Source organism: Gracilinanus agilis, chromosome 5 (genome assembly GCF_016433145.1).
Source record: "Gracilinanus agilis isolate LMUSP501 chromosome 5, AgileGrace, whole genome shotgun sequence".
NCBI lineage: Eukaryota > Metazoa > Chordata > Mammalia > Didelphimorphia > Didelphidae > Gracilinanus > Gracilinanus agilis.
Window position 1 is genome coordinate 312,215,015 of NC_058134.1, and position 21,870 is coordinate 312,236,884.

General features: G+C 46.7%; 1 protein-coding gene across 1 annotated transcript in view; it reads left to right on the top strand.

Annotated features, from left to right (window-relative positions):
* The window catches only part of DENND5B (DENN domain containing 5B), a 221,548-nt gene that overhangs the window by 95,069 nt on the left and 104,609 nt on the right, over positions 1–21,870 (top strand). Inside the window, exons 9-14 of the mRNA XM_044679311.1 lie at positions 573–714; positions 10,324–10,417; positions 13,677–13,808; positions 14,335–14,487; positions 14,935–15,013; positions 16,758–16,760. Of these exons, the coding sequence (XP_044535246.1) occupies positions 573–714; positions 10,324–10,417; positions 13,677–13,808; positions 14,335–14,487; positions 14,935–15,013; positions 16,758–16,760 (603 nt within the window). The remainder of the gene's footprint in view (positions 1–572; positions 715–10,323; positions 10,418–13,676; positions 13,809–14,334; positions 14,488–14,934; positions 15,014–16,757; positions 16,761–21,870) is intronic.

Genomic DNA, 21,870 nt, shown 5'->3' on the forward strand with positions numbered 1-21,870 from the left:
TTGGAACAGGGAGGTTTTAAACCCAAAATGACCTCGAGCATCAGTTAATACATCTTTGTTCGTAGTGCCTCCTAAGCCTGAGCCTGTGTGCCAGGCACGGTGCTGAGTGCTGGGGCCCAAAGAGACAGAGACAGGACAGTCCCTGCCCTCCACGAGCTCAGGGTCTGCTGGCAGAGACCAGCTGGCTACGTGTCCCTACACATTCTGAGTAAATTTGAGCATCAGGATGAACAGGGAGGAATTCAAAGAGGCCTTGGGGAAGTTTTCCTATGGAAAATGGAATTTCTTGAGATTTAAAGAAAGCCAGAAAAGCCAGGAGGCAGGGAGAGAGGGACAGACAGACCGAGAGAGAGAAAGACACAGGGGAAAGAGGGGGAGGGAGGTAGAAAAATGGGGGGGGCCTCTGGAGGACTTTGGGGGCTTGGCTGCCATGGGAACACAGGAAAGCAGGTTGGGCCTGCTTTTGGCTTCTTCTTGCCCAGGGAAAATCAGGGCCTTTTCCTTCAGTTGGAGCAGGAGGAAAAAGCCCTTTGGAGGAAATGTCTTTAATGGCGTCCCTGTCTTCTCTGCAGCTCAGGCCATTGAGCAGCGGCTGATGAAGATGGACCACAGCGCCATACACCCCCATTTACTGGACATGAAGATCGGCCAAGGCAGATACGAGCAGGGCTTCTTTCCGAAGCTGCAGGCGGATGTCCTGACCACCAACCATAAGTAAGTGAAGGATGGCGCCGTGCCTGGGGGAAAAGGGGCTCTGGTGGCCGCAGTAAATGTCCATTTGGGTTTCACGTGAGCAGGCGAGGTTTCTCACCAGGCCGCGGAGCACCTGGCTGGGCAGCCTGGCCACTGAGACCCTGGCCCGGCCCTGTGCATTGGGTTAGGGCAGTGTAATAGTTAAAAATAATATAGACTGATATTAAAAGGAGAAGTAATATTTTAATCACGGCCATCTTGGTATAATAAATCGACCACGTGCCTGGCTAAGATCTATTTCAAAAATGCCTCTTCCAGCCATTACCTTCTGTACCTTCCCTCAGTGCCAAAGAGGAAGTACCAAGCCTGACCACCCAATTTAAGCCACACTCTACATTGGTTCACGTTGATTGATGTCATCATGTCAAAAACCGGAAACCCATTGAATCATGGAAAATGTAGTTTCAAAGTCCCCCAAATGTCCACAGGAAGTCTGTCACACATCTAAGTATTCCAAGGCTCAAATGAGCCTCAAATACCTCTCAATGGAACCCCCCAAATTCCAAATAACACATTTCCCGCCCTGAGATCTGGCGAAAAAGACTGGTATTTTTCGGTGGATCTTATAAAACATAGTCAACTTCTAAATTACAGGAATTTTGAGATAAAAGAAAGAGGATAAAAAGTAGCTGCATTGACAAAAAGCCAATTTGGGGCAGTCCCCTATTGGCATAAGAGTGTACATTTAAAAACAAATGCATTCAACTCATTCAACTCCCCATAGTTCAATCAACTGCACCCCAAAGTTCAATTTGGATCTTCATGATCCAGTGAAGGCTCTTCAGGCATCTTCATGGTCTCTTCATCAAACTGGTTTGTTGTCTGGATTCTGGGGAAATGGCAATTTTCTTATCCTGAAATTACTCTCAAAATAATTTAAACTTTACATTATAGATTATAAAACATACATTTCCTTCTGAGAATTATACATTATTATTATTATTATTATTCCTGTTGACTCCTTAGGAGCATAGGGCCGCAACCATCTCTCGCCAACGGACTCTGTTCTGGGCAACTTCCCCCAGCTGGGCCCATGTCATTCCGACTGTTTTTGTTTCATTTTCGGCAGATCTTCGCCAGGTCTGTTTTGGTTTTCCGACTTTCCCCCTCCCTGAAGGGTTCCAGCTCAATGCTTGTCTGGCTACGTTGTCTTCCGGTTTTCGTAGCGTATGTCCTATCCATCTCCACTTACGTTTCTTTATGTCCTGACTAATGGGATACTGGATTGTTCTTTCCCAGAGACTAGATTGGAGATCTTTTCATTACCCCCCTGAAATTACTCCTAAAAGAGTTAAAATTTTTTTTTGCATTATAGATTATAATACAGATATTATGATTATAAAACTTGCACGCACACACCCCTGAGGAAAATTTTGGGTGCCTAGTCACTCCAAATGATCATTTACATAATCATCTTCTACCCACAAAGGTCTTCTAACTACAATAGTTAGAGATAAGAGGGGAATGGAAGAGAGAGAATGCAAAACCAATGTTTGTTAAGCCCATTTTGTTCTTGCCTGCCGATTATCTGATTGTCTCGGAAGCTGCCCAGGGATGGCTGTTCAAGTGCTTGGCTTTTTCTCTGTGAGTTTGCTTATTTTTTAGCTAGTTTTGAGGCTTCTGTGAAAGGGGAGAGTCTGGTGAGCCCCAAGAAGGGCACTCTTAGGCCTAGGAGGCAGGAGAGCGGAGGAGTCCGGACTCTGGCCTAGGCATGCTGCAGGCCCATGTCCTGAGAACAGCAGCGATTGATATTTCTTGAAGCTGAACATAACCCAGATTTTCGGACACCAAGTCCGCTGCTTTTTTAGTTCATTAAACATTTTTTCTTTACTTTTTATGAATTCAATCAGAAAAACCCCCATAAACTCCCATGTAAACACTGTAAAGGAGGATTATATATGAAACCTTGAACTCTTCCATCAATTCTTTTTTAAAGGCTGTCCCCACCTGGTTTTCCTTTCATCCATGCTGGGGGAGGGGCTGGCCTTTCCTAGGATTAGGATCTGGCTTCAGACTCTTCCCAGCTCTGTGACCCGGGCACATCCCTTCACCTCTTTGCCTGCATCCAGGAGAGGAGGAAATGGCGAAGCCCCTGCAGGGTTTTATTGAGAAGACCCAGCTGGGGTCAGGAAGAGTCAGCCCCAACTGACCCAAAGGCACCCCCAGAGATGCACATCAGGAGCATCCTGGCCGGGGACTGCGCAGGGAGACACGGGGTTCAGATCCTGAATTTGGGGAAAGCCGGAGTCCTGATTGGGATCCACCCAGCACAGAATGGGCCACGGGCACTGCGTCTTCTTGACCCAAGGCTGCTGCCGAGGTCTGAAATGAGACGGAGGAAAGGAGGGATCCCCACAGATGAAGGGGGAGCGGGCAGAGGTGAAGGCCGTCTCACTAGGGAGAGGAGAGCTCAGGACAGAGAGTGAGGGGGTGAGAAAAGTGGCCCGGAGGAGATGAGAGGAGACCCCTGGCTGTCCCTGGCTGTAGGACCCTGGTCCCAGTTCGAGGGCAGAAAAGAGTGGTAAGAGATAGGAGAGCACCGACCATGCCGCTCCACCATGGACGAAGGGAAACGTAAAGCTCCCCAGAACTAGCTCCAAACATAGAGGCACAAAATCTTGAAAGCTGAGCCAGAGCTAGGCCCCAGAAGGAAGAGCCCAGCTCTAACTTAAAGGTAAAAGAAAGGCCAGAAAAATGAGCAAACATCATAAAAAAAGATCCCAACCATAGAAAGTTACTTTGGTAACAGGCAAAGTCAAGACCTAAACTCAGAAGAAGACAGTGAAATCAAAGCAGCTACATTCAAAACCTTGGGGGGGAGTAAGAGGGGATGTGACTCAGGCCCTGGAAGAACTCCAAAAGGGTGATAAAGATCAAATAAGAGAGGCAGAGGAAAAATGGGGAAAAGAAAGTAATGCAAGAAAGTCAATGGCTTGATAAAGGAGCTACCAAAAATACTAAAGAAAATACTTTAAATTCAGAAAGAGGCACAAAAAAACCACTGAATTAAGCTTCTTAAAAAGAAGAATTGGGAACAGCTGGGTAGCTCAGTGGATTGAGAGCCAGGCCTAGAGACAGGAGGTCCTGGGTTCAAATCTGGCATCAGACACTTCCTAGCTGGGTGACCCTGGGCAAGTCACTTGACCCCCATTGTATACCCCATTGTCTACCTTCTTCCTTGGAGCCAATACGCAGTATTGTATCCAAGATGGAAGGTGAGGGTTAAAAAAAGAAATAAAAAGAAGAATTGGCAAGATTCACTGAAGAAAAGAGCTCCTTAAATTTTTTGGTTATTTATTTATTGCCACTTACATGTAATGATGCATTTCCACATAAGTTTTCGGAAGTTATGTGATCCGAGTGGTCTCCCTTCTCTCCCTTCTTCTGGAGCTGGCAAGCATTTTGATCTGGGTTATATACAGATATTATCACACCAAACATTTCCCAATTGTAAAAGAACCCTGTAAGATGTTGAATTGAGGATGAATTAACCGATGAAGAGGAAATTCAAACAATGCTTATATATCAACAGATTTGACAATTTAAGTAAAATAGATGAATATTTTTTAAAAATCTATAAATAGTTCAAATCTGTACTCAGTCCCTTTCTAGCCGTGTGACCCTGGGCAAGTCACTTGACCCCCAGTGCTTAGCCTTCACTGCTCTTTTCCCTTGGAATCAATACACAGTGTTCCTTCTGAAAGTAGGGGTTCTCACCCCTTTTTCTGCGGTGACAGAATTGGAAGCTGAGTGAACAAGTGTGGTAGAGGATCAGGAATACTCTCGCGGTATAAGAAATGACGAGCAGGATGTTGTAAGGAAAGCCTGGGAAGATTTCTGTGAGCCGCTGATGCAAAGTGAACGGAGCAGAACCGAACAGAACCGAGAAGTCGTGGTGAAGACTTTCCACCTCTACAATGAGAACTAAGAGAGGCTCCGGGCAGAGCCAAGCCGACTCTTTTCCACTTCATTCTTTTTCAATGTTTTCTTTCGTCGTGCATGTTCGCCCTTGTCTGACCCATATAAAATGACTCCATGTCTCCAGGAGGGAGGAAAAGAATCTGGAGCTTAAAGGGAAATTTTTTCAAAGAATACAAATGAATGAAAAAGCACTCCTTGAGCGCTTAGAAGTGCAAAGAGAAACCCAGACGGGCTTTTTCTCTAACAGCTAACGGTAGTCCAGGACCCGCAGAACAAAGAGGACCGGACAGAATCTGCCCTCCTGTTATTTCCCCAGGAAAAACCCCATCTGGGGAGCTTTAATGCCGGCCTGTCGATAGTCCTCGATGGGTGCCGGAAGTGGTTGTCACATTCATGGCCGGTGGGGACCGGCTGGCCCTTTCTCCAAGGGCTGCACCGGCACCCCGAGGCTACTAAAGGGCCTGGAAGGGAGGTGACGGCAGCCTGGGGGCGTTTAGTTTTAGAGTTCCAGGGATGGAGGCGGGAGGTGGTTCGTCCAACCTGGGACTCCGTAGCGAATCTTGCCCGGACTTGGCGGACCCCCACGAGGTCAGAGCAGCAGAGGCTGACCGCGGGTGGGAGGAGGTGGAGCCCCACAAACCTGAAGTCCTGCCTTGGTTCAAGGATCCAGAAATCATAAGGCTGCTCCGTGAGCTCATAAGAGCCAGCCTCGGAGGGCATCTGACCCTCGGGATTGGTTTCTCCGTGGAACTTTCTCGCCTAGCCCAGAGCCTGGGGAATCGCTGTGCTTCCAGCCCAGCCACTGCTCCTGCACATCCACGGCCGGGGCAGCTCTCACCGCCAAAGAAGAGCCCTCACCGGCGGCTTTGCATAGGGCTTCCTTCCAGCCCAAACCTTCCAGGGCTCTTGTCTCCCCCGGGAGAATGGGAGGCCCGGGACTCCCTTTTTATTTTAACTAGAACTGCTACCAAGACTCCACTCCAAGGCAGAAGAGCGGTCAGGGCTTGGCAGTGGGAGTCAAGTGGCTTGCCCAGCTAGGAAAGACCTGACACCAAATTTGAACCCAGGACCTCCCATCTCCAGGCCTGGCTCTTGAGCCACTGAGCCTAACTGCCTAACTGCCGCCACTGCCTTACTTTTCTTCATAGGCACCCAGCACTTGGCCAAGTCTCAGCTTCTTGGGATCGTTTTCCTGTTCCTTCTGGGTACTGCATTGGCTTAGAAATCATTTTGATGAGCAGATTCTGAATGTACTGATTGCCTGAGAGGCCGTGTGTGTGTGTGTGTGTGTGTGTGTGTGTGTGTGTGTGTGTGTGTGTGTAAAGCAGAAACCTAGAAATGAAAAGAGTGAGACTTGGTCTCTTGTGGCAGGACCAGGGCGGAGCCCCCCTAAGTCCTCAGCCTTCTCGTGATAGTTAGGGTGTCTCATGAGCAGGTGCTGGCAGAGCTGGGGGTGGCTCGCAGAAGCAGTGGACAGGATGCTCAGATTTACTCAGAAAGCGTACAATGCTGTCTCCTCTTTCCCACCCCCGGGACGGTGCTTGCAGGTTATTTTTCTTGGTCGTGCTCGGTGCTCCTTAAGGCTTCCCAGCGCTTCCAGGCCTTTGGGAACATGCCTTAAGTTGGCCGTTTCTCAGCTGAGTCACAGCTTAGGCCTGTCCAAGGTTTTTCAGGCTGCACCATTTCTCGGGCTGCAGCCTTCAGGACGTGTAGTCAAGATTATAGCTTGTAAGTGCTGAGATTTCTCTTGTGGTAATCAGGACGCCCAGACTTCTTCCTGGGGGGAAGAAAGACGAGGGGCTGGGCGCGTCTCTTAGCGACGTTTGAAAAGAGTGTATTAGAGGCCTCTGTTTGTGTATCAATCCATAGGAAGCTGCTTGGGGAGGGGGTTGCTCTCCTCTTCGTAAGGAGAGATTGGCATCTCCCCACCGAAGGGCACTGAACTTTCACTAATTTTCCATAGGAAGTCACCCATCGGTGATTACTAATACTAATCAATGTATCCTGGGGACTAATGCACCATTTCATCCCACACAGTTATCCGTCCTTGGATCCTTGACACTTGAACTAAGTGAAACAAAGAAAACATACCCGTTTCAGAAAATGTGAGAAAAGACCGAAGAGGCCAGAATGCACGGCCACCGATCTCTTGGCCCCTCACGCTGTCTCTACTTCCCTGTTCTTTGTCACATACAAAGATTTTGAGTCTCCTTCCTGCCTGCAGCCCCTTTTTCTCATTGATGAACATTCCTTTCAGAAATTTTGTTTTCAGGAAGGGCTAGACCAGACAGACTTAAATTCTCCATACTTCATCGCATATCTCTGCCACCATGTGCACTTTTTCTAGTGGCAGGTGTTGAGGATAGGAGAGGAATAAAGCCTTGATAATTTAAAAAAATAAACTTTATTTTTTCCCCATTTTAATTTTAATTTTGTTTTAGAAAAATTTTCCATGGTTACATGATTCATGTTCTTACTCTCCCCTTCACTCCCCTCCAACTCCCCACCCCCGTAGCCGACACACATTTCCACTGGTTTTACATGTGTCAGCGATCAAGACCTATTTCCATATTGTTGGTAGTTGTACTAGGGTGGTCGTTTAGATCGATTAGGTCGATTAAATCCCCAATCATGTCCTCATCAACCCATGTGTTCAAGCAGTTGTTTTTCTTCTGTGTTTCCTCTCCTGCAGTTCTTCCTCTGAATGTGGGTAGCGTTCTTTACCATAAGTCCCTCAGAGTAGTCCTGGGTCATTGCACTGCTGCTAGTAGAAAAGTCAGTTACATTCGATTGTGCTACAATGTATCCGTCTCTGTGTACAATGTTCTTCTGGTTCTGCTCCTTTCACTCTGTATCAATTCCTGGAGGTCTTTCCAGTTCACATGGAATTCCTCCAGTTCATCATTCCTTTGAGCACAATAGTATTCTGTCACCATCAGCTACCACAATTTGTTCAGCCATTCCCCACTTGACAGGCATCCCCTCAAAAAAATAAACTTTAAATGAGAAAAGCTGACTAATTCTGATGACGTAAAATTCAAAAGTTTCTGCACAAGTTAAATGAATGTAATTAGAATCACAAGGGAAACATTTTTAAAAAGATGTTCCCACCCTTTTTCTCTGATTAAAGTCTAGTCTAATATTATGTATTTATGTACGCACAAGAAGCGTAAAGAAGAAGAAGGGCTATTCTTCAAGTGGTAAGTGGCCAAAGTATACAAACAGGCAGGTCTCAAATGAAGATCTATTAGCTATCAATAACATTGTTCTGTACATTTCTCCAAACAAGGGTGATGGAGGCAATTGCAAAATACAAAATAGATTATTTTAATTACTTAAATTGAAAAGTTCATACAACCAAAAATAATTTATTCAAGATAAGGAGGGAAGTAATTGACTTGAAAAAAATCAAATTCATACACAAAATTTTTATATCAGATTTCTCAGATCAGGATGTGATATTTTATATAGACAACTAGTGGTGATATATAAAGCTAACAGTTATTCCCCCCAAAATAAGTAGTCAATGGATCTGAATAAATAGTTCCTAAAAAAAGAATGTACAGACTTTTAACTATATGAAAGCATGTTCCTAGTGACTACTAATAAGAAAAATGCCAACCAATATGACTCTGAAGTTTTAACACACTCAGCAAATTGGCAAAGATGACAAAGGACAGAGAAGAGGATGGAGGAAGATGGGCACATGGATAACATGTTGGTGAAGCCATTATTTGGTGTAAACATTCTACATAGCAGTTTGGAATCATGTAGATAAAGTAGCAAAAATGCCCATGCCTTTTATCCCAGAAAGTCTAATACTAGGCATATACCTGAAAGAAATTACTAACAAAAAGAAAGGTTCCATATATGTAAAGATATTTATCTTTTGTGGTAGCAGAGAACTAGAAGAAGGCAAAAAGATAGATACTAATCCAAACAATGGGAATGACTAAGCCACTTGTGGGAGAGCTGTGGAAACCTTATGTCTAGTGGATAAATCAAGCACAAAACAATCAAAAATGAAGAGTACAAAATTATAAAAAAAAAAAAAAAACAATGGTGGCCCCAGCTATGAGAAAACACCTCTTACCACTAGTGCCTCAGCAGAAGCAAGAAGGGTGATATTCCACAAGTATGGAACTCTGCTGATAGTGCTAGATTTTTTTCAATGTATTAATTGGTTTTGTTGGGTTTTTCTCTCTTCTTTTAAAAAAAAATCATTTTTTAAAGGAATGCTTATCTAGAAGTGGTGGGGAAGAAGAGAAGGAGAGGGGTTAATTTAAACAATATAAAAACAAAAATTATCAACCAAAATTTTATTTAAAAAAATGTTCCAATTCACTAATAAGAAAAATATAAGTTATAATAACCCTAATTTCTATCTCACCCCCATGGGATTAGCAAAGATGAACAAAGAAAAAAAAACGACAAATGTTGGTGGGTCTGTGGAAAGGGAGGATACTAGGACACTGTTAATGAAGCTATGAAATGGTTTGACTATTTTCTCAAATCATAGACAACCATATCTAAAAAAGGCACTAAAAATCCCTGTGTGCAAAAATATAGCAATGCTTCCCACAATAGCAAAGAAGTGAAAACAAAAGAAGTATTTGTTGGTGAGTATCTGCACAAATTGTGATATATGAGTGAAACAGGATTGGATTGTGCCTGAAGAAATGAGGAATGTGATGGTTTCTGAAAAAGTGGAAAAAACTTACATGGACTGATGCACAGTGAAGGTAACAGAACCTCTGGAACTTTGGCCAGAGCAATGCCAAATGGCTTCAAAAGACTGAGAAGTCAGTGTATCTTATACACCTTGGCAGAAGTGGTGGGCTAGAAGGCCATGAGGTGGACATTTTCAGGTGTGGCCAGTGGGACCTTTTGTTCTGCCCGATTGTGCCTGTTTTTTCTAAAGGAGTCCTTCTGTTTCAGGGGTTGGAGGACAATATTTCTTTGGTAGTCAAATGTCATGGACAGAAAAGGGGAAAAGTATATTATTCATTTAAATTAGCTATAAATGACTACTAAAATTTAGGTGGTTGTATTGATGTTTCATATTGTTTTAATAAAAAATTGCTGCAGATATTTATTTAGGCAAATAAGTATTTATTATTAAATATTTAAAATACCTTCGTAAAGAAAACCACCCTTAAGGTTCCAGAGAAAGGATAATGAAACATGTTCCCCTGATAGTAGGGTCAAGTCAGCAAACATTAGGAAGAGCTCTTGGGTTGGAATAATATTATATACCTCATCCAATGAGGTTTCTGTATTTTTTCACAAAGGAGGGTTCGTTCTTGACCCGGGTGAATTGGTGAGAAATGACTGGCATAAAGGCAAAAAGCATCCCACAACATATTTGCATATACATGGGGGAATCTTATACCACAATAAAAGGAAATGGATTCATGGCCTAAGTGTGAAAGGCCATTGGCCTTAAAAATGACATGTATGTACATATTGCAGTTCTGTGTAATGCTGTGTAAAGGCCCTTAACAAATGCTGGTTGAATGAATGGATGAATGCATGCATGCAGCAGCCATGGGAGAGTGTATTTTAAAGACTGGATCATTTCTTTTTCTTACTGAGGATGGAAACTCTGCTTTGTTTTAACCTGAAAATTCTTGCGTGTGATTATTTCAGTCGCTGGGTTAGCCGGAGTGCCACAGCACAGCGCCGGAAAGACCGCCTCCGCCAGCATTCTGAGCACGTGGGACTAGACAATGACCTAAGGGAGGTATGGCTGCCGTTCCTTCCAGATTCTTCCTCAGGCTCAAAGTTAAAGAATCCAGAGGCCTTCAGCCTTTACATGTGACGTGCTCTTCCTGTCCATACCTGTGTCGAGATCTCTCTACCATCTCTGATAATCTGATAAGGACAGTTTAGTTGATAAGGAAATAAGGACGGACACAGGAGTTGTCTTTTAGCTCCTGCTTCTGCTCTGGCTCCAGGAGCCTGGAGTTTATTATATATGTTTCAAGACTCATTTCACACAAAAGAGCCCCCCGAAACTTTGCAGATGGGCAGAAGTTACAAATTATGTCATATCAAAACACAAAAAGTCTCATTGGCTTCAGAACAGACCAAGGCCAAGGCTGAATTTTGACTGGCTTCTTATCAGAAAGCCAAATTGGGGAGTATTTTTCTCAGGGTTGAATTGCCCCTGCTTTTCTGTTTTCTCCCTAGGATCCTTTTTCTTTTTTCTTAATTTCTTTCAGCCCTTACCTTCTCTCTTAGTACTCTGTCAAAACTAAATCTTAGTTCCAAGGCAGAAAAGCAGTTAAAGGCTAGGCAGTGGAGGGTTAAATGACTTTCCCAGGATCATACACCTACGAGGGGCCTACATTTGAACCCAGGACCTCCTCTCTCCAGGCCTGGCTCTCTATCCACAGAGCCACCTATCTGAAACAGTTAACTACAGTCATGACTCTTGTGCTTTATGCTACTTGAAAATAGAATTATCATGTACTATCTCTCATATCTAACTAATTACATCTTGATTATCATAGTAAAGAAATAAAGAAAAGAATCTTCGGTAGATTTATTAACTCGTTCTAAATCCCAGTGTATGGAAATAAAACCAGATCTTGTCCTTCTTAAGTACTTATTGCTGTTTGGTTCATGTGGCCAAGCAGATAGCATCTGAAACACTGAGGGCGCATCAGCTCCGGCAGAGCCTGTTCAGTGTTGTGCCTTGTCCATGACCCCCCGTTCCCTTGCTCATCCCCATTTTTTGATGCTGTGAATCAATCATGCGCATGCTTTTTTTTTTTTGCTTGTCTCTTTCTCTCTCTCTGTCTCTCTCCTCTCTCTGTTTCTCTCTCATCTTCCTCTCTGTTTCTCTCTCTCTCCCTCCCCCCCTCCCCCCCCTCTCTCTAGTCTGTCTCTCTCTCTCTCTCTCTCTCTCTCTCTCTCATTTCTGGCATTGGTCTGTCTCCCTCCTCTCCATCTCCCAGGAACTTTTGATCTGTCAGAATTCCGAGACATTTTGGGAGTGGGATCGGGGGCCACCGCCTCCTGCACAACTTCCTAAAAAATCCTTCTCTGAATGCTGCCTGGTATGTCCTTTGGCTGACGGCTCTTTTTCCAGATGGTTGACTCTTGCATGTCCCTGAGTGCACGTAGCCCTCGGATCTTTGGACCTTTTGCCCATCCGCTTCACTTTAAATAGCAATATGTATGCTGTCTTAACATTGGCTGCCAATTTGACTGTGGGTTTTTGAGCACATTTTCATTCCCTTCCCTTAGGCCAGGTATAAAGGCATCTGACTTTTCGTCTCAGCGATCTTTTCTTGGACAAGCCCGTTTTGATGATGCTGTCTCTTACCTCCTAAAACTTTAGCTTTTTAGTTATTTTCTCTCCTTTCAAATTTTCTCATCCCAAAAAAATATAGCCCTGGTAGCGATTCCTTCATCCTTCAGACCAGTTTCATTCCTTTTGTAGAATCACACAAAAATTATTCAACCGAGTGAGTGTATTTTCTATGTAGGAAAAGGTCTTTGTTTTATTTTTTAGTTCTGGTTTAATCGAGAAACAAAGAAATGTCCTCTGAGAAATGCTGATGCCGTTATTTTCTGAATTTGAAATGATCAGTTGTAGGGGGAAAGGATGGCATTTAGTTAAAAGTTGGGGAAAGCCCTTTTCTTAAAAAGGAGCAAGTCTTTTTTATAAGACCATTTTTTTTAGGAGTTGGCAGTTTCTAGATTTGGGCTTTAGCCATGTATCTATTGCTGGGGGAAAAGAGCAACTTTCCCACCCTCAAAGCACGGAGTATCTGCATGGTGAGTGATTCTGAGGAGGAAAAAGAAAAAGAATTTTACTTTTTCCTCCTCAAACACCCGAAAAACCATCCCGTTGTCTTCACCTTAGTAGCCACTCTCTGAGATCGGAGTAACACACACGTCCGCTAACGATGCTAACTCTCCGGTTGGGTGAAAGAATGTCCCAGGGCAAGAGCGGTCAGTGAGTCCCGTTGGGTCTTACTTTGTCCTTCGCTGAATGCTGGCTTGGCCAGCCTCATCGCCAGGCAGGAGCAGCCTTTCTCCTGCTGAGGAAAGCAGAGCCTTACGCTTCCACAGAATTCAGGGAGCTCTTAGCCACGCTCCTGGCATCTTGAGTGTCGCCCTGAAGGGAGAGGACAGCCACGGGACGTGGATCTGGGAACGCGCTCCTCCCCATCGTCCCGAGGACCCCTGGCGGGCCTCAGACCTTCTCCTGACAGGGGGTACCGCAAGGGTGCAGGGTTTGGGTTTCTCAGTGCAGTTGGCCAGCCAGCGCAGTAGGGAAAAGGCCCGAGATACAGGCCAGAAGCTCTCAGGACCCTGGGGCACCGGGACTGTGTGTCTGCTCCAGCTTTTGACGCCCAGATCAAAGATTCCGCAGAGGGATCTCTACTGTTGGATCCCCAGTTCTGGGTCAGGGAGAGGCAGGCCTTTGGAAAGTGCGGGGAAAAAGGTCCCAGAGAGAAGGCATTCCTTGTCCATCCCACCTTGCCTTCGTGTGGAACACTGGATCCTTTCAAAGCACCATTGATCTGGATGGGACTTGCATCATTATTATACCCATTTTACAGACGAGTGAGGCAGAGGGATTGAGAGACAGGAGGTCCTGGGTTCAAATCTAGACTCCACAACAAGTCACATAACCTGCACTGGCCAGCCCTTGCTGCTCTTGGGCCTTGGAACCAGCACCCAGGATGGATTCTGAGGCGGAAGAGAAGGCTTAAAAAGGACGTCGGACTAGTTCATAGCGCAGACTTTATCACTTCTTCCCACAAGACGTCCAGGATGACGAGGAGGAGGGGCCGCGCCGGCCCTGCACCCTGTTATTTCTCAGGCAGTGGGTTCCCTGCATGAGGAGCCTTGGCTGTGCCGGGGGTGCCTGGCCGCTGCTCACCCGTAGCCCAGCCAGCGGCCCACAGCTAGGGGGAAGGAGGGCTGGGCCGGGCGGCCGGTGGCCGGCGGGCCCTGCGCTCATCGTGCTCTTTTGTCTGCAGAAATATATGCAGGAGGCCAGGAGTTTGGGGAAGAACCTGAGGCAGCCCAAACTGTCCGACCTCTCTCCCGCCGTGATCGCTCAGACCAACTGGAAATTCGTGGAAGGCTTGCTCAAGGAGTGTCGCATGAAGGTACGTCCTTGCTTGGGAGACGTGGCCGTGTTCCTCCTCGGAGCCCTTCCCTCCAAATGGCTCCTTTTGCTTCAGAGGGGTGGGGGAGAGTCTCTGGCTGGGCCCCTCGGCCACGTGTTTCACGCCGACCCCCCCAAAAAGTGTAATGAGCCCAAAGAAATGAAGGCCACCCCTCGGGGCCCTTTGCCGTCGTCTTCTTCCTGCCCTTTCTGGCCGCTGTGCACGAGAGCAGAGATTTTCTTTTGGCCTCCTCTCCTGGGTCAGGGCTGTGAAGAGCGCGGCAGCGTTCCTCCCAGGAGAGGCGCACACGGGCAGCGTCTCTGGGCCAAAAGTGGCCGCGGGGCAGTGGGCAGTGCCGAGGTGCAGCTTTCTCCCCACGAGCTGCCCAGTAGCCCAGGCCCAGAGGACGTGGCCCTGCTGGCCAGTGCAGAGATGAAGCACAAAGCCCCACGTGGCTGCTGCATCTGTGGACGAAGGGGGGTGGCGGGAGCGAGTCACCATATCACTGTAAGACTGACGTTTGCAGACAAAGCGCATGCTGGTGGAGAAGATGGGGCACGAGGCCGTCGAGCTCGGCCACGGCGAGGCCAACATAACGGGCTTGGAGGAGAATACACTCATCGCCAGTCTGTGCGACCTGCTGGAGCGAATCTGGAGCCACGGCCTTCTCGTCAAGCAGGTAGGGGAGCCTGAGAAAGCGCCGTGAAAGCCCTTGTTCTGGGCCCAGAGGGAGACCCTGTACTTGGGGGCTCTCCGCAGTGACCTGGCTAAAGAGTCAAAGCTATTTGAAGTGGGAAAGGTCAGCTGATTTCTCAGGTCTGTCCCAGTGAGCTCCCCCCAGGGGAGGGGCTGAGGAAATAAGGAGGCAGGCTAACCTAATGCCTTTCATCTTTGAGCCAGACCGGGCCTGCTTGGGGCATCTCCCATACTTCCTTTCTTTTTCCAGGGCGTGGCCACTTTTTCACGGAAAGTTTAAGCCTGCCGTATCCAACGGAGCAGAGGCCTTCTTTCCCCCCTCTCTGCCTCTTCCCCAAGAAAATTATGAAACAATATGCCCCGTAGCCTCCAAAAGGCTTTTGAAGTACAACTTCTTTTGACCAGTCATTTCATCAACTCTTGCTTTTAGGGGAAGTCCGCTTTGTGGTCACATTTAATTCAGTATCAGGACCGAGAAGAGAAGCAGGAGCACCTCGCCGAATCCCCAGGTGAGTGCTCTTTGGTCTTCTCTCGGCCTTAGGACGGGCAGCATTCAACCCCGTGGCAAAAACAGAGCTTCTCTCTGGCCAGTGGGATTGACCTTGCCCTTTGTCTCGTCCCATAGACTGAAGGTGTCGATGTTTGTCAGAAGATAGAAGGGATTTGGGGACCCAGAAGTAGATTGTTTTCTTTTCTTTGTGAACTGAAAATTATTCAGTCCTAGCTGAAGGCTTATCAAACGTACGGCTCTCTAGAGTCTCTCTGTCTCTATTGCAAATGTGAGTACTATGGAAATAGGTCTCAACCAAAGATACGTGAGAAACCCAGTGGAACTGCTCATTGGCTACCGGAGCGGGGAGGGAAAATACTCTAAATTAATTCATGAATTAAGTGGCTTTTGGGGGGACGTATGTCTCTGTGCTATCAAGTGCTTACTGTGTGCCGAGCAGTGTTCTAAGTGCGGGAGACACAAAAGCCTCTCCGTAGGGGGCTTATTTTCTGAAGGAGGAATAACCCCCATTTGGGAGTCCTGGGACAGTGGCAAGGATGAGAAAAGGCTCCAAAGGCCAGGAGGCCACCATCCAGGAACACTGGCAGGCTTCATTCGACCATGGTTCATGGGGACAGAGTTTGGACAAGAAGAGGAAAGGAAAAGGGAGAAAGGGGACAGCGAGGTCCAGGGCTTTCCTGAATTAGCGAACCTATTTCTTAGGAACTCTCCAGGCTAGGGAAGCTTTTGACAACTTTTCCTCTCGTAAAATAACCATTCGTCCCAGAATGGGTAGAAGCCAAGTCCAGAAAGTTAGGAGGACTTTTTTTTTTTTTTTAAGTCTGAATCACTGACCCCTAAGAATTATTTTTCTCTTCTATATCTTTAAAATGTATCAAAGTTGGAGCAGTTAGGTGGCTCAGTGCACAGAGCACTAAGCCTAGAGTCAAGAGGACTTGGATTCAATTCCAGCCTCAGACACTTCCCAGCTGTGTGACCTTGGGTAAGTCACTCAACCCTGTCTAATCCTGTTAGAGTTGTTATTAAGACAAAAAGTAAGGAGTTTTTAAAATAATAAACAAAATAAACTATATCAAAGCCTGGGCACTTGAGATTTCAACTTTGCTTTGTGAATCTACTTTGATCAGCCATCTTCTAGGTTGATTTTTAAATCTTCTAATAATATCTATAGGCTGGGGAAAATAGTCTTTTATATTGGACTAAATCCTCTCCCAAGCCTCGCTCCTGTGTGTCATCGTGTTACGGAGGTAGCCTTGGGTTCTTGAAAGCTATGGCAGTCAGCGGTGAGCTGGCAAGTTGTGCCACGTTACCGAGGTTCTGCGGTTCACCTGGTCCCGGTAAGAGGGTGGGTATGGTACACTTTCCAAGGAACAAAGCAGCTAACTGGAGAGACGCCTGGCCTGGCCATGGGTGGTGACTTTATCCTTCCCTGGCAATCCATCCAGGAAAATTTAAAAATGGTCCTCAGGCCTGTGTGGCCCCATTTTACTTCAGCAATGCCCGTGGCAGAGCGATGGAGCAGGGGAAAGAGGGTGCTAAGAATCCCATTGTTTTCGAGCCCCCGCTGTCTGTACCCTAAATGCGAGGCCTTTGTCCAGGGCCCCAACTGACCGGGGCTCAGACCGCGGCGAGAGTCATAGCCGTCTCACCATTCTCGCTCCAGAGGAAACCTGAAGAACAAAGGAGTCTGTCTGTCTGTCTGCCGCTGCCACGCTAACACCTTGACAAGTCAGGAAAGGGAGCTGGTGGAGCAGCACAACAAGGAAGGTGGCGAGAACGCGCCTTCCCACCGCTGTGGCTGTGCACTGGCATCCGCTGCGCAGGAGGACGGGAGGAGGAGGAGGAAAGAGCAGGACTACGTGGCGGGGAAAGTGGGATGCAGAAAGAAAGGAGGAGAGCGGCCTGGGGTGGCGAGGCTCCACGGGGGCTTCAAGCCTCTCTGGTGTAAACAGCTAGTAGGAGCTGCTGGACAGGCAATAAATAGCAGAAAGGAGGAAGTCGGATTTCATCTTACCAGCCTAGAAAATGCTCGTTATTGCTGGGGGACTTATTCCTGAGTCAGCTGGCCGGAGAGAGCCAAACCCTGTCCCAACTCCAAAGGATCAAGGCCTGAATTGGCCAGAGTTAAATAACTGAAATAAATCCATGAGAAAAAGCCTGGTGGACAATTGAAACAGCTCAACCGAGTAATAGAACCGAGGAACCGAATGTGTTTATGCAGAAGGATGATGGTGGAACTGTTCAGATGCAGAATCGATTGAAAAGCTGAATTCAACAAGCCAGCATTGAGAGTATAGCATTGCCGAGCGAGTGAGTCTCTCACAGTTTGCCTGTCATTCTAGCCTCTTTTCCAATGGCTCCGATAAAGGGTTCTACATTCTCAGATGACACCAAGCCGAAAGAGATGGATTGCTGACACCCAGAAGGTCAGAACCAGAACCCCAAAAATGCTGGCAGGCTGGCCCGTTCGGCTAAAGCTAAGGAGCTGAGACCGAATGGGTGTAAATGTAAAGTCTTCAACTTGGACCCAAGGACAGCTTGAGGGAGGGATGCCGTTGTCATGAGGAAAATCTAGAATTTTACTGGCCTGCAGTGCCCAGTGTGAGCCGGAGTGCAGAGGGGGAAAGCGTTCGGAAGAGGGAAGCCACGCTATGAAGGGAGACTCGAGGGTCCTCGGAACCGGGTCACGTGAAGATCGACTGTGGCACCCTGGAGTCGTGCACTGGGCTTGGAGTTCAGGAAGCCCAAGTTCCCGTCGGATCTCAGACCCCAGCTGTGTGAGCTTGGGCAAGTCACTTCCCTTCTGTTTGCCTTCATTTCCTCAACTATCAAATGAGTTCCCCGTGCCTATATCCAAGTGTTCCTGTGAGGTGATGTTTCTGAGGCGCTTGAATAGTGCCGGACACATATATAAATGTTTGCCATTGTTCTTATTACTTCAAAGAATCAGGCATGTTTAACCTAAAAAAGTGAAAGCTCCGGGGACATGATGCCTGGCTTCAAGTTTTTAAAGAGCCGTTATGTAAAAGAGGAATTTCCTCTGCTCTCTTTGGCCCCAGAAGACAGACCTGAGAGCAGTGCAGAGAGGCTGGAGGTCCGGGGAAACTTCCGCACGATAAGAGGAATGGCCTCCCTTGTTGGGGACGGTAGAGCAGTCCTTTCTTTCACTGTGGGCTGGACACGACAGCCACAGATGATGGACCAAGATGAGGATGTCAGTCCGCGCTCTTCTAGATGCCCCAATCTCCCATCAAGACAACATCCAGCTGGTAAGGAATAAATAAATGGCTTTTCACAAATGTTAGCCAGCAGTAGATCATGTCTTTACTATTTCTCGACCGGCTAAAAGAGAGAAGAGACCAGTGATGGTGAACCTTTTAGAGGCCCTGCCCCCACCCCCCTGACCACACGCTGTGCCCCTCCCCTCCCCAAGTGCCGGGTGCAAAACACACACACACACACACACACACACACACACACAAGAGCCTACCATGGTGCGTGGATCAGAGGAGCTCCCTGTGGATGGGGAGTTCTTCAGCTACAGTTTTTGTGGATAGCCTAGAACATGGTGCAAGAGATTCAAGGCATTTGGTCTTTCCCTTCACGCCTGTTGATGGGTTTTCACCTGACTATGACGGGCAGGCTGTAAGCCCTGCCTTGGCCATGAGGGAGGCTTGAGCCCGAGGCTCTCTCTCCCAGTGGCAGGGAGCCACGTCCAGGTGCCTCACAGAAAGGGGCAGGAGGCACAGGATGCAGCTGATTAATGATGAGAAACTCCGCAGAAGAGCCACAAGAGATGGCATCAGTGAGCTGATGATGCGACACAAAGGCTAACGGGAAGGCAGCCTCCGGCATGGAGGGGACCCTCTGGGACAGCTTCCAGATTGGAGAATCCTTTCTCCCTGCCTGTTCCATCCATTGCTCGTCCATATGGTTTATTATTATTATTTTTTTTAAACCCTCACCTTCCGTCTTGGAGTTAATACTGTGTATTGGCTCCAAAGCAGAAGAGTGGGAAGGGTGGGCAATGGGGGTCAAGTGACTTGCCCAGGGACACACAGCTGGGAAGTGTCTGAGGTCAAATTTGAACCCAGGACTTCCCATCTCTAGGCCTGGCTCTCGATCCACTGAGCTACCCAGCTGCCCCCCATTCATATGGTTTAACTGGAGATGCTAGTTCCTCAGAAAGGAAAAAGATTCTAAAAGCACAAAGAAAAACAACTTGTGTAGCTCTTTTTAAAAACGCCTTCCCTTTGGTCTCAGAATTGCTACTGTGTGTCGGTTCCAAGTGATAAGGGTGAGGCAAATGGGGTTAAGTGGCTTGTCCGGCCAGGAAAGGTCTTGCACCCAATTTGAACCCAGGACCTCCCATCTCAAGGCCTGGCTTTCTATCCACTGAGCCACCTAGCTGCCCCTGTAGAACTCTTTAAGAAGAGTTATTAGGGAGCTGTGGGAGTAGAAATGCACCACAACGTGGGAGAAAAAAACATTTTTCACTTTATAGGATTTGGGGGTTTGGTTTTAAAAGATTGCTTTATTACAAAAATGAATGGTGTGGGGCAGCTGGGTAGCTCAGTGGAGTGAGAGCTGGGCCTAGAGACAGGAGGTCCTAGGTTCAAACCTGGCCTCAGCCACTTCCCAGCTGTGTGACCCTGGGCAAGTCACTTGACCCCCATTGCCTACCCTTACCACTCTTCCACCTATGAGACAATACACCGAAGTACAAGGGTTAAAAAAAACAACAAAAAAACAAACAAACAAAAATGAATGGTGTGCATAACCCAGTGGAATTGCTTGTCAGCTCCGGGAGGGGGGAGAACATGGATCGTGGAAGCATGGGAAAATATTTTACAAAGAGAATTATAGTAAAAGAAAGTTATTAGGATGGTGACTAAAGTTAGGGCAGGATCTGGGAGCAGCACCTCTTGGTGCACTCCTGACCAAGCTGCACATTTTTAAGAGAATGACTCTCCAGTTGGCTTTATATTTCACTTAACTGCACTTAGCAGGGCAAGTCCTTTTACTGCTTAGTTCTGTCGGCAGGGCTGGTTGAATTAGAACACTTTCCAAGGAGCCTCTTAGTCTTTAGCGACAGACCAGAAGCATTTCTCCCCACTGTGAAGGCCCTGATCAGAAGGAGGACGTGGAGGGAGTGGAGAGGCCAGCAGGGCAAGCTTCTCCCCGCTTCTCTCGGAACACGTGGAGCTTGCACCTTCGAGCCTAAGCATTTTCTTACAGCAGCCTTGTAAAGTAAGCAGTACACATTGACCGCCATTATATTTCCTTATTTTGTATATAAAATGCTGGGCTATTGCCGAGAGTTTTAAACATGTACGTAGTAAATTAACACTATTTTGTGGAAATCCCTGGCACGATGAATTTCAGTCAAATCTGTAAGAGACAACTTTATGAGTGACTGTTCTAAGGTTGGAAGAGAGAGGCTCAAAGGACGGGCTTCTTCTTCCTTGTCAAGCCATTTTCCTGACAGTTTTAGTCTTCAGGAGATAAAGAGTAAAGACAAAAGAATGCCATCTAGGTTAGGATTTATGCCTTCGTTAACAGAACAATGACGATTCCAAATATTGGAGCACCTGGAGAATCATTTTCTTAAAAACATTCCCTTTGGGGGCAGCTGGGTAGCTCAGATGTCACCATCTTGATCTAAAAGGAGTTATAGACAAGGTAATGATGGTCCATTTGGAAGTAAGGTTTACTGATAGGGGCGCAAATACAAGCATCCATAAACTCTTTTTAAAGCGCCCAGAAGAAAACAAGAGTTCAGAAGGAGACAACAAATGGAGAATTTTGTTCATTCAGATTTTTCAAGTTCATGGCTTTATACACCTCCTTTTTGTTCTCTATATTTTAAAATATTTGTGCTTAAGTTCATAATAAGAACAGAATTCTCTATGAACCTATCAGGACGGGAAATTCTAAGATATGGCATGTTCTTTTCTTGATGAAGGCTTGAGACACTTCATCCATTTCCCTTTTCTAGATGTCCATTAAAAGCCATTCTAAGAACATGTTCCAAAATTTTGCAGGTAATTGAATCCATCAGGCTATGTGGTTGGTAGAATCTGTTCTCTTCCTTTTGTTTGAAACTTGGGCCATTTGCCATTTTTCAGGCTCTTCTGTGGTGACTGATTCACTTTTGTCCACTCTTTTAGTACCCAAAGATGGAGTGCCTCTGGGCATTTGGTCATTTAATCAATAAGCTTAATCCCAAAGTTCTTTTTTAATTGTATGGATGGAAAACCAGAAACACGGAAAGCACAAATACTTTCCCCAAAGCCCTGTAACAATTCATGCCCAAAATGGAATCTGTAGTCCTCGAGACTCTTCCTTGCTGATGAGCCAAGGCGGAACATTAGAGAAAGGCCTCTTCTTGGCTAACATGAAGAGAAGCGGTCTCCACGTGAGGGATGACCACGTGTCCGCCTCCTTTGGGGGCTTCCTTTCGTCTAGAAGGGGTTCTTCCATGGCCACGACCAACAGTTGGCCAGCTTTTCTGCACTAGGGTGAAACGTCATTACGTTATACGAGCCCAGAAAATAAACGGGTTTTCAGGGACTTACTCTGTCGGCCTGGCTTTGGCCAGAGTTACACGGAACTGCTTAGCTGTCCATTCAATAATGAACAGCCCTTGGAGTTGGGAGGACCTGGCTTCCAGTCTGGCTTTGCACCCTTCCTCACTGTGGAACTTTGGACAGGTCACTTAATCTGTTGCCGAGCAGTTCCTGCTCTACCGGCTTGGAATGGATGCTTCTTACCTGTCCCAAGCCAGTAGATCAGGGTGAGAAAGAAAGAAAGAAAGAGAGAGAGAGAGAGAGAGAGAGAGAGGGGGGGGGGAGG